This window comes from Etheostoma cragini, chromosome 19 (genome assembly GCF_013103735.1).
Source record: "Etheostoma cragini isolate CJK2018 chromosome 19, CSU_Ecrag_1.0, whole genome shotgun sequence".
In the NCBI taxonomy this organism is placed as follows: Eukaryota; Metazoa; Chordata; class Actinopteri; order Perciformes; family Percidae; genus Etheostoma; species Etheostoma cragini.
The window spans coordinates 2,742,514-2,755,952 of record NC_048425.1 but is presented as its reverse complement, the minus strand read 5'-3'; the positions used below and the strand labels follow the sequence as shown (position 1 = coordinate 2,755,952).

General features: G+C 43.2%; 1 protein-coding gene across 1 annotated transcript in view; it reads right to left on the bottom strand.

Moving 5' to 3' along the window:
- The window catches only part of LOC117935015 (dachshund homolog 2-like), a 94,374-nt gene extending 81,244 nt beyond the window's left edge, over positions 1-13,130 (bottom strand). Inside the window, exon 1 of the mRNA XM_034857105.1 lies at positions 11,998-13,130. Within this exon, the coding sequence (XP_034712996.1) occupies positions 11,998-12,668 (671 nt within the window). The 5' untranslated portion in view covers positions 12,669-13,130. The remainder of the gene's footprint in view (positions 1-11,997) is intronic.
- Between the last annotated feature and the right edge of the window lie 309 nt (positions 13,131-13,439).

Sequence of the window (13,439 nt, the reverse complement as noted above, 5' to 3'; positions counted from 1 at the left end):
GCGGTCCCACGGGTCTGCTCGCGTTCATCTTTATGTTACTGTTGATCATCTGTCCATCATCTTATAAAGCCCGCCCTGACAATTTGATTGGTCCTAACAGCTCTTGTTGGAGCATAGTTGCTCCACAACGGATCAAGTCCATAAATGTGGGTCAGGATTGGTCCGAATGACTTAGGAAGTCGCTTGTTCTGGAGACGACAGGCTCCTTAACCGCTATCTGCTCGGAAACAGAATCACATAGGTCATTTTTTAAGAGTTTTAATTCTTTGCAATTAATCAAAATTTTGAAAATATCTGGATTAATTTTTCCTTATTTAAGCTATTAAATGTATAATTTATTGCAGTCTGAATGATCTCTGAGGTTGCCAGTTTAACTTCTGCCTAAACATTGGGGTCACCCACGGCATGTGTGTCTCTTGATATAAACTAACATTGTAAGAAGTGGGTAAGGGCTCATTTCAAGGTTCAAATTGTAAATGAATGAAGGGAGATGAATGTTTCAAATTCAGTTTTAGCCATTGTTAAGATATCAATGTCTAAAGTCAAAAAAACTGTCTGGACCACAAATTCGAGGACATAATGAGGATAATAAGCTTATAACAAGCCAATTTTTTTTTTTATGTAAAGAGTAGAATGTATCAATAACTGTGTTGAAATGTAAGGAGTAACAGTAAAAGGTTGCCACAAAAAACAGTAAAGTTAAGTAAAACTATGAGAAAAATCTAATTATGGAGGAGTAACAAAGTATTTGTACTTTAATAGTTCCCATTGTCCGCAAAAATCTCTTGTCTGACAGAATTCTCGGTTTGAAAGTGAAATTTAGAGTATTTTTATTTTCATTGAATAGATTAAAAAAACAAGTCCTGTATTAGAAAGCAGAAATACTCTTGTTAAAGTCAGTTAAATCGACCATGTATTTACTAAACCAGGTAGAAAGTGGCCAGCGTCATAATTAAAACCTCCGTCGTGATGTGTGACTGGCCTCTACGTCGCTGGGCTTTCATCTTACAGTGTGTGGCTTTATTGGTTTGACTGTGCTTTTATGTCACGTTGCAGTATGTGATTTTTACTGGCTTTTTAGCTGCGGTGTAATTGTACTTTACGTTATTATAATCCTGCAGGCTATTCACATGGTGCTCAGATGTGTTTAGACGGCACACTAAACTCCTGTGGTGCCTTGAAGTATCTACTGGAGAACCAGGGACTGATATCGCGTTAAAAGAAACAGACTTTTTCAGATTTGTAATTCATATTCTGTGTTTTACATCCTTTGTAATTAACTTGCACATTTAACCAGCACTTAATCTTATCATATTTCACTTCTTCTTAAATGTGCTTTTTTCTCTATTGCACTTCTGTATTCTGAAGTGGTATAAAGCACACCGCTCATTAACGAGGAATTTAAAGATTAAAGATCTTCTGAATGAACGGACAAACACACATAATTTTGAAATAGAAGAAAATTGAAAAAGACTTCCTGCAGAGTCTTATAATCCAACAGTCTGCACCTTTCTCGGGGGGGGGGTTAAACAACAATCCCTCCGTCCATCCCTCTGTCTTCTCTCCCTCTCTCTCTTTTAAAGGGGGAGTGCAATGATTTATTTGTGACACCAATATGTCAAACACAGACAGCAACGAAAAAATAAAGGAGGTGAACAGAAAAATAGAAACAGGTAGAAAGGGGGGGGGGGGGCAAAAACAGAACTAGAAAAAGTAGGAGGAAAGAAAGCAAAAGACCAAGAAACGTAATACAAACTAAGACCAATTCAACAGTACAGTGACGAGAGCATGCATGCACAACCCCCCCCCCCACACACACACACACACACACACACACCCACACACACAGCGTGGAGGTTTTTTTTGACAGCGAAGCATGTATTGTTTCCTTTGAGAAGAAGATTACAGTGGACCGGATCGCTTCAATGACAAGCTATCAAACCAACGGCATGTCTGCCCACACACACACACACACACAAAATGACTATCTCATAACTGCAAAAACAATGTTTAAAGAACATCATGAAGTTTCAAAGCTTCGAACTAAAGAAATAAATGACGTGTTCAGTGGTTAGAAAGAACACAAATTCTTTCTATGCTAATAGGCAGGTGCTAGTAGCTTTAATAAGTCAATTGTTAGTAAAAGTAGAAGTAATAAAACCACAGTCTTGCAATCAAAACCTTGCTTTGTAAACGTATGCCTCAGCAAAATGTACTTAAAGTAAAGTAAAACTATGTTGTGTCTAATGTTCTGTTCATGGTGTCAGACAAACAGCCCTGTTTTCAGCTTAAGAAGGAGGAAAGGAAAATGTTATCTGTCAGTTAATCGCTAACACTCAACACCGGTTTGGAGAACTAGGCAGTTGCTCTTTTCAAAGCCTCTCTGTCTTCTCTAGAAACTTATAAAAAAAAAAAAGTCACACAAACTAACTGACCGAGGCAGCGGGAGAGCAGCAACTCCTGTGTTCTGCGACATGAAATGACTGTTATTGTCAAAGGAGTTGGAGGCTTAGAAGAGAGCAGGGAAAACCAGCCTTCATTTCTCTATAGTAAATAGGGAATGTATATAACTGTAAGGTGAAAACATTAAAAATATATATGAGTACTGTGTTGACCAGATATAGATGGTTGGAGGTTTCCCGTCCTGTGCCCACGTCATTTAAATAGCAAATGCACCTGCTCCCATCTTTGCGCCCATGGGCGTGCTGGTCTAACCAGGAGGTGTGTTCAGGTGCTTTGTTCAGTGTCTGTACTATGCGCCCACGTACAGACACGCCTGGCTTTTAAAGGGAATGGAAGATGACACTCTGATTGGTTAATTGCATGTTATGCTATGATTAATTAAGACACTAAGTACAACCCTTTTGAACCATGCGGCCAGCACACGGACCCTTTTTTTCCCCGTCACCACACTAGCAAAAGTGGGTTGTGGAAAAGTGGAAAAGTGGAAAAGAGGCGTCCTTAACGCACCTGCTCCATGCACTTCACGCCGTGCGCTTCCATCACAAAGAGGCGTCCTAAACGCACCTTTAGTGATGCTTCCATCACTAAAATAGAGCCCTTAAAGTCCCGGGGGTGCAAATGTGTTAAACTGGAAACTTCAGGTGAAAGCGTCATCCCTTCGTGAAGATATTCCTCACTTTGTGTCATTTGTTAAAACTCAATTTTGTTGTCCAGAATCTTTTTAGTGAGGAAACAATAGATGAAACATAACGAGTTTGGGAAGTTGGCACTCGACTGAAGCGCTAACATGTTTGTTTGCTCACACGCACGCAAACACACACGCACACACACACACACACGCACGCAAACACGCACATACACACACTCCTACGCCGGCACAATGATGAGAACTTCTTCCTCCATAAACGTCTCAGTCAGTTTAACCACTGTTATTATTCTAATCATGATGACATGTTTTTAAATGGATTATTATACGTTTTCATTAATAACACGCTGTCTGGGAAGGATTTCTTTTTGACGCGCAGGGTGGTGGTGGTGATGCACACAAACACACACACACACACACACACAAAAGCCACCACACAAACCCATAAAAACTGAAGATTTCCAATAATCGCAAAAACAGTTTTCAGAGAAAACACACACGCTGACATGTTTTCACACTGCTAATTACAAATTAAGTTAAAGTTTTTGTTAATAACATGCTGCCTGGTAAAGTTTCTGCATGACGCGTTACACTGGTGGGCGACAAACACAAACACAAACGCACATATGCATGCATGCTCTTGTCATGTTTTTAATTGATTTCAGCTATAATTATTTTGTAATAACACACTGACACACACACACATCTAAAATGTGATAATTACATTTTTTTGTCCTGTTTTTATTAATAACACGTTGTCTGTAGGAAAGCGCTCAAACACACACACACACAAACACACACACACATCACCTGTCATCCCCCCGCTGCCCTCTCTTTACCCTCTCTGAGCTCCTCCTCTCTGTTCTCCTTTCATCTCCTCCTTCGCCTCTGACCTCCTCCTCTCTCGCTCTCTCCCTTTGATATTGCAGTTTGCGGATGCTGCTCACTCTAAACTGTAAATCTGTTGGTTGCTTCTCTTTCTCGTCTGGAACACACACACACACACATACACACACAGGCACACAGGCACACACACAGGCACACAGGCACACACACATACACACACAGGCACAGGCACGACAAGCTGTCACAATAAATAAAGAGATAAGACCAGGTGGAAGAAGAAGAAGAAGAAGAGAGATTGAGCAGAGGGGGAGAGGGAGGAGGGTAAATGACAAGAAGATTGAATAAAAGAAGTATGTGAGGGAGGGAAAAGAGGAGAGGACAGATGGACTAAAATGTGGAAAGAGAGGAAAAGGAAAGGAAACAAGGAGATGAAATGGAAAGATGGAACGAAGGAGGGGGGAGAAGAAGAGTGATGAAGGGAGAAAAAGAAGGAAGAATGGGAAGAAGAGGAGAGAAAGGATAGTTGCGAGGAACCCAAAAGATGGAAAAGAAGGGAAGAAAGGAAAAGAGGAGAGTAAACAAAAAAGGGGCCAACAAAGGAGAACAGAGGGACCACTGAGAAGAGAAGGAGCAGTAGAAAGATGAGAAAGTGAAGAAGAAAGTGGGGAGATAAGGAAAAAGGAAAGGAGTGGAGTGGAGAGGATAAATGAAAGAGAGGTGGAGGAGAGAGCTGAGAGGAGAAATAAGAGGAGGACATCATTTAGAGAGTTTAACAAATTAAAGAAAACGTTTAAAGAGGGGCTTTAGGGAGAGAAGTCATGGAGGAAAAGGAAAAGGAGGAGGTGATTTAAAGGAGGGGCGGAGGACAAGAGGGAGGGGGAGAGGATGGAGAGATCACCTGGTGAACGAGAGGAAAAGCTGTTGTGACGTTCCCTAATGCGATTTCTAAACCAATCAGCTAAGTGCACCTAAGAGACTGCGTGTGTGTGTGTGTGTGTGTGTGTTTAAGTGTGTGTGTGTTCACAGGCATCAAATAATCTTGTTGCAGACAACACCCTCCCACCCTCCCACCCTCCCACCCGCCCTCCTTCCTCCCTCCATCTCTCCCTGTCACTTGAGGTACGTCGACACTAAGGAAGCCAGAAGCTAAGACACACACTTAGTCCATTTACTCAAGTGCAAATATGACTTTTCACGTTACTTTCTACCCAACAGCTTCAGTTACTGTACAAACTAAGATTTCTAAACTAAGAGTTTTTTATATATTTATGATAATAGTATTTCCAATGCAGGTCTTTTGCTAGTAACAGAGTATTTTTGTGTACAGTGTGTGGTACTCTTACTTCCTCCACTAGTGGTGGTCACACATGTCCCTATCTCATTACCATTGTGTCCGTCTTCCACCTCCTTTTGAACTTGTCTCTCTGGGATGTTGGAGACTGAAACAGCCTTTGTGAAACATTATCCATTTCCACACACACACACACACACACACACACACAAGTTGACCTGCCTCTCCCCTCTTGCTGTTTTGTTCGGTCCGCACACACGCACACACACACACACACACACACACAGAGGATCAGTTCTTCTCCGTGGTGACAGAGAGTCATATTTCTTACTTTGATCTTCACCTCCCTCTCTCTCTCTCTTGGTTTTACAGACAGAGAGAGCGAGAGAGAGATTGAGAGAGACGCTCTTTCACTCTATGGCTCTCGCCCCGGCTGGTTGGTCGGTTGGTAAGTGAAGCATGAAACCACCTCCTCTGCCCATGAGACACACACACACACACACACACACACAACTATAGACACACACACACACACACACACACACACACAACTATAGACACACACACACACATACACACACACAACAGGGTGCCGGATAGAAAATGTAATGAAATGTTAGCGATAATAACCCATGATGAGAAGAAGTGTCTTATTGTCCATAACTGCACACGCAGGCCAAAGTACGTCCCAGGAAGCTAAATAAATGTCTCTTGTATTTACTGTGCAGGTACAGTTTGTCTCAACCTTCAAACATACAACAGCATACAACTCCAACCATAGCAGAAGCTGGAGACTGTATTAACTACCATCTGACATCAATGCACACCTTTTCAGTTAAATTCATTTTTTTTTATTTATTTATAAGAAGGACAAGGCCTACTGATCAATATTTCTGTAGATGTGCCCGTATTAGCCGGCCAACTCATTGAACTGTAGTCCCTTTGGTCAGATGTTTTGAGAGCAGACTTCTGGGTATTTTCTGTGATCATGGTTCAAATTAAGTTAAATTAAGTAAAATGAAAGTACATACTTTACTTTACTCACCAGTCAATGACTGATGAAATGTGTGTGGACACTGTGTGGCTCCTAAACACACACACGTTCACACGGCAGTAGCGAGGTGACCTCAGCTGCCCGCCGGCCAGCACTTTAACCTTTATCAATTAACCAACAGCACAAAGCGGAGCTGAAACCACACACACACACACACACACACACACACAACCAGCAAAACAAACACAAACAACACACAAATGTATCAGCAAGACACACACAAGAACAACACACACACAAACAGACAAATATGAACACTACCGCAGACTAACACACACACAGATGTAACCCGACCCAGTGTGAAAACTGATAGCTCTGTTTGTGCATGCTAGACAATCACTCACACACACACACACACACACACACACACACCCCCACACACACACACAGACACACACACACCTGAGCCAGAAGGCAAAACAACTGACCGAGTGTTGTGTGTTTTACAAACTACTGTGCTCCATTAAAAGAACTTAATGCGCCATGTAAAAGAATGAAAAACAGCAAATTGATGAAAGGAGTTCATGCTGAGTGTGTGTGGATGTTATTCTTTGTGTGTGTGTGTGTGTGTGTGTGTGTGTGTGTGTGTGGCTGCAATGCTTCACCAAAACGGCTTTGCTCCCTGTGTGCCAATACGACCTCCACCAGCTAGGTGTGTGTGTGTTTCACTGATTCTGCATATATGTGTGTGTGTGTGTGTGTGTGTGTGTGTTAGTGAGTGCTCTAACAGCCTGCCGTGATAAGGCCAGCCCAGAATAACACTCCCGACATCAGCAACCCTCCCTCCTGTCACTCACTATCGATTCACACACACACACACACACACACACACACACACACACACAACCACGGAGGTGAGAAGAAATCAGAATAGACTCTCTCTCATTCAAGAAAGCTTGGTGGTTTGATGAGAATCATCTGCAAGACACAGTCACGGAAACATGATGGGTTTATCCATCTTTTAAAATATCCTACAAAATAAAAGCATCACGCTTGCAAAATGAGAGAGGAGGCCTCAGAATGCTTAAGATGAAGTGCACCGCATCTAAAAATCACATTTACGTCTTCAGTAGGAACAAATGGGCGTTGGCTTCAGGCTACAGTAGAGACATGGTAGAGAAGTAAGTGAGAGAACACAGGTACACCTTGTGGAACATGGTCACGGGTGACACAGGCTTTGAGAAAATGTGGCCCGACCCTGCGGGTCCCAGAGTTGATGTCCACTCTTAAGTAACTCAGGAGGTTAACAGGACGTGTGAGAACACATTATTTCTCTCTTTTAAAAAGAAATCTCAGTTAAAGAGCAGATGCTAAAGAGCACTTTACATTTAAAAAATAAATAATAAAGTTAACCTATACTGTGATATCGACCAAAACCGGCGCCATGAGGCACGAGTGCATATAAGTGGTCATTTACACACACAGAAACACAAACACACACATATGGTTGCCGAGCAGACGAAGTATGCAGAAGCCCAGTGGGAGTTTTTTTTTTTTTTTTTTTAAGCATTTAATTTTTCCTTTCTTTTCCCAGCGAGTAACGTCAAGGGAGAGCGCGAGGGAGGTTGAGAGAGTGAGGCATTAGAGGAATGTCAATATGATTGGAGAGGGAGAGGAGTGTGTGTTCGCTGTGCGTTCAACAACAATAGCTCTCCAGCCGTGTTGTTCCATGCGCATTCACATGATCCGTTATTACCTCTGACATGTACCGCTGAGTGTGTGAGAGAGAGAGAAAGACTGAGTGATTGAGACGAAGAGACAGAGGAGAGAGAGGTGAAGGACGGGGAATGAAGACGAGACAATTAGCCAGGAGACAGAAATACACTTCTGAGGGTGTGTGTGTTTGTAGAAAAGACACAGATAGGCCTGAGAGACAGAGGAGACAGAGGGAGAAAGTGATAAAAATAATAGCAAAAGACATCTTCATAAACAAGGAGGACTGAACATTTCAAGCTTAATAAACTATGGCTGTGTGTGTGTGTGTGTGTGTGTGTGTGTGTGTGTGTGTGTGTGGTCAGCTAAAACAGAGGTCACCCTACAACAATCCAGCGAATCCGCAGCAACAGAATACTGTTAATAATTAGCCAGGCATACAAAACCATCTATCACTTCCATCTTTCAACAACACAAAGACAAAAAAAAGCACGAGACACGAGTGCAGACGGTCTTCCCACCACCGCGTTCCCCCTGATGCGAATTTTCAGGACTTTCAAGGAGTTTCCAGACATAAGTCAGAGCACTAAACATGTTGCCTGTCCACAACAAATTAGCACCATGAAAAATATGCCGAATTAGCCATTAGCAGTTTTTAGCAGGTTTGCAGGGGACCAATGGATGTACTAAAAACTATCACTGGATTACTTTGATACTAAAGAAAACTTTCTTTTTTTTCTTTTTTTTTTATGTGATTATTGTCAAGCAGGTTTTGTAGTTAGAAGGAGCGTTTTATTCCCCTTTTGCCTTCTAAGTGGATTTATGGATGTTTGTTCAAGATGGAAATCTGATATAATGATATCCTCAGGAAGTGAGAATCTGAAATTATGTGTATCGTGTCCACGGTTCCTGATTTGACGGAGTTATGACTCAGAGAAAGAGCGTGAGTTTTGGCGAGTGCCAGCCAGTTGCAAGCCGTCAGGAGCGAAGCGTTTAAAAGACCCTTCCACGGCCGCCATGACGGGTCCAGGACAGTGCATTCATACAACGTGCAGTATCTTCGCATCAATCGCTCCCTAACTGTTGTGAGAACCTGTCGAAAGGCGACTTGTGTTGTATTCATGTGTTTCAGCTTATTTGAAATCGAATGATTTCCAACTTCTAAGAGTAGAGTTACTCCCTAAAAAAGGACAGAGGCACTGTTGCAGCTTATAGCATTGGCTTTTACTTTGAAACCAGAATAAGAAAGAAACTCTCTCTTTTAGGAGTAACTTTACTCTGTTTGAAAAGGCAACAGGGCCTGATGTTGACTTTTCTGACAACCACTTTTTACCAGACAGTTTTTTTGCCTCATAAAAAGGTGAAAAACAGGAATGACATGAACGTTCCCGAAACGGCAGTCGCATCTTCTCCCACTGCGATGCCTTCATGGAAGTCAGTGCCTTGACCGCAGCGGCCATCGATAGTTTACAACTTATCGTGTGTAGGTGGCTTTTTAGATGACTCGTGGTCCGTAACTGCTTCTAATTTTAAGTTTTTAGTCTTGAGTACCAAAGGATTTGACTTTGCTTTCTCTGAGCCAGACAGTACCAATTTGTTCTGGACTGCAGGCAGAAACCAGCCCCTCACCAACCTCGCCATGGCCGCCAATTGTCCACTTTGTAATAAAACGTCTTCTTTCATTTTTCTTTGACTCATCCTCCTCTTTTTATTGGTTGTTTGTTTCAGCTGGTCTCTTTATCCCAGTAATGTGCCACCGACGAAATGGCGGATTTCGTTGAAATGTGAAAGAACAGTTACAACAGAATCCTAATGAATCACTCAATGCTCATTGGCTACTTGCCAGTGTGGCAGGTAGATTGACAGCGTTACCCGCCAATTGCTAAATTCACCCGCATTTAGAGAGTGGTGGGGTGTTAATTTTAACCCCGGATTGGCAGTGAATCTGCTGGTTCCCCCCCCCCCCCCATCCTGTACCGTCCCCCTTCTGGAGAAAGCCCTTATAAATCCTGTGCACTCCTGGAATTTAATGACAGGGAGGAAACGGTGGACGGAATCACACTACTTGATGCACAAATTAGTGGAAATTATGTTTTTCTTTTACAGTGAAACAATAGCCCAAGCATGCAACACAACCAACAAATTTACTCTCAGCTGACGTTAGAAAAAACAACGTATTTCTGATTCATACGACACGTTTTGTCTCGCTGTTTTCTACAATAGAATTTGCATTTTTTAAACAACCTCCTGTGACTGCATGCTGGTTCTGGTCCAATAACATAATAGAGACCTGCAAGACTGAACACAACAAAAGGCATCTATACTTTAAAAATGACTGATTTTGTGCAGCTTGTCTCAACAAAAAAGGAAACCAAATTCTTTCCTTACTATAAAATACTTTGCTTTAAACATCAACAAAGACAACACCTTCAGCTAGACAACATGTTTCTTGCATTTGAGCACTTTTCACATCTGGAAAATGAAGAAGTCGTTTGGGAAATGAAGAGACATTTCAATAAAAGTATGTTTTCCTAGAGGTGTAGTCTTCAGTAGAGTGAATCTACTGTACATGCTTAGTAACCAACAGCTATGTGGTTCAATAAGATGTTGTTACCTCTCTTGTCTTTTAACCTTTTTGAAATTCTGACATATTTTGAAGTGTGAGGTGCTTTTTCAGCAAGTTACAAAATGGTGGGGATCACTTTGGAGATTTAATCTGAAGGGTCGAAGCTGTCACTTTCATAACTGAAGCGTTGTGAACACAGAGGTGACAGGTACAGTAGGTCTGCACACACACACACACACACACACACAGCCATAATGGGCCACATAACAGGTATTAAAAACACACACAGACACACAACCAACAAACATTCTCACACACATAAAGCTATTTCTCTCACACACACCTTCACTCACACACAGCTAACACACAGCCACAGAGACACACACACACAGCCTGAGTGGTGAGATATATAAGTAATGGATTATGAGTATGACAATCTTTCCCATAACCAAAGTCAACAGAAGCTTATTTGCTCTGCCTCTGTTTGCTGTCAGTGTATTTTTATTTTATTTTACTAGAACAACAAACTAAAACATGCTCTGCTCATTAAGCTTTACACACAGACACAGACACACACACACACACACACACACACACACACACACACACACACACACACACACACACACACACACACACACACACACACACACACACACACACACGCACAACAAGCTCCAAAGTCGATACAGTAAAAGCATTCTTTTCAACTCCTAAGTAAAATAAGGAATGGCACTGATAACTGAACAGGAAGTCATTTCCAATAATATAACCATTAAGCAAACAAGTCAGTGAGTCTGGGATTCATTTTTAAATGGATACCACATAATGTATTTTAAAAAAACTGTCATTTGCTAAAGGAAGGGAATATCCCGATGATGCATGCAGAGATGACTAACACGAGGAGAATATATTACAGGAATTTGATGATGTTAATGATGACCAGGGGCCAACTGAGGCTTACTATCGGACTCAGTCACGAGGAAGATCTGGCAAATACTACAGAAAACTCAATGAATCGCAAACAATGACGAATGTTTGTAGAATCTTGTTTCAACTTCATTTCGTCATCACATATTTCTCCTGTAAGTGACTGACGTGATATTAAAGAAGAAGAAAACAGTGACACTTTAAAAAAAAAATGCAATCAAACAAATTGAATTAGTTGTGTAATATGTGAGTGTCCCAAACCCACCTAAAGTCTCTGCAAAGTCCAAGTCCCTTATTCGAAGGGAAATCATGAGGACATGTTTTGAAGAACAGATGCAGTGGAAATCTCCACCAAACACAACAGAAAGAACTTCCAATGAGTCAGAAATGTAATGCGAAGTAAAGTTACAAAAGTGACTCGTTTCGCTGCGAAACAGCGGGAAGTTGTTGAGTGAATCGCAGCGAAACGGACTCACTCGAAGCCGTCCAGCTTTCGGAACCTCGTGGAGACTTTTAAATGATACAAAGGGATTCAAGCATGCACTGACCTGGCGCTGGTGCAGTCCTGGTACAGAATCTCGAAGTCCTTCCTGGAGATGAGCTTGCAGCGGTTCACGCCGGGCTGGATTGCGCCGAGTCCCCGCAGGACGCGCACCTGTTCCACGGTGCACACAACGGGCGCGATGTCCAGCCTCTTCAGCTTGGTGTAGACGGTGTGCAGCCCCCCCACCAGGTGCTTCAGGAAGAGGTCGAACACCTGCGGCAGGCAGATGAGCTCCTGGCCGTCCACGCTAAAGCTGGCCACCTTCACGCCGTGCACCTCCACCAGTTTGCACTCGCTGCAAAGCCCCGGGCTGGACGAAGCCTGCGCCAAGCCGGGGGAACCGGGGGTCAAGCCGGCCGTGTTAAGCGAGCCGAGTCCGCCGAGAGAACCCAGAGCGGAACCGCCTCCGGACACAAGCGGCGCGGCGCCGCCGTTGCCCAATCCGGCCACTGCGCCCCCTGGTCCGGGCAGGAAGGCGCTGAGCATGCTGCTGGTAAGCCGCGGAGACGGGGACAAGGAGTGGGAGTGAACGTGGGAGTTGGTGTGCCCCGGGCTGGAGGTGCCGGTGTTGGCGATGGAGGTGTGGAGCGTGTCCGGGACGGAGCGGTAGAGCCCGGCCGGAGTTGGGGCACCCGAGCCCGGCGAGAGGAGCGGAGGGGAGCCGGGGAGCGACATGTAGGTGGTGGTGGTGGTGTTTGAAGAAGTGTAGAGTGGTGAAGGCGAACACACACTCCTTCTGTCTCTCCCTTTCACACACACTTACACACTTTCTTCTTCTCTCTCTTCCCAGTTGAGAAAACACTTGTGCGTGTTTTCTGATTGTTTTCCTGTCACTTTTTCCTCTTCTTCCCTCTTCCTAATTCCTCTCCTGTCTACTTCCACTCCGTCTATCCACAACACACTCTCAATCTTGTTATCCGTGGTTGGTAAGCGGACTGTCCGGTCTGTGCGTAAAAGCGACTGGATCAGACTCCAGGTCAGCCCCTCTCCCGGCCCCGCCTTCTTCACACATGATTGACAGCTGACTGGGCCAATCAGAGAAGTCTCCTTTTAGGACTGACGGTGTGATTGGCGGAGAATGAGGGGGAGGACTTTATTACTGTGTGTGTGTGTGTGTGTGTGTGTGTGTGTGTGTGTGTGTGTGTGTGTGTGTGTGTGTGTGTGTGTGTTTGTAAGCAGTGAAATGGGATTGAGCGGTGTGGATTACAGACAGACGGGGTTTTATAATCCCGTGTAATCTCATTACACTGAGAAACCCTGACTGAATGAAAGAGGTTAAAAAAGAGGAGAAAAAATAGACGATGAGAAGGGGAAAGAATAGAAGTTTAAAAAGCAAGAGAATTTAAATCTGTCCAAGTAATCTGGGTGATTTAACATACAACATGTGAATAACATGGGAATAATTAAAATCTTGGCTCAGAAATTAGAAATAGTTTCTCCATTCAG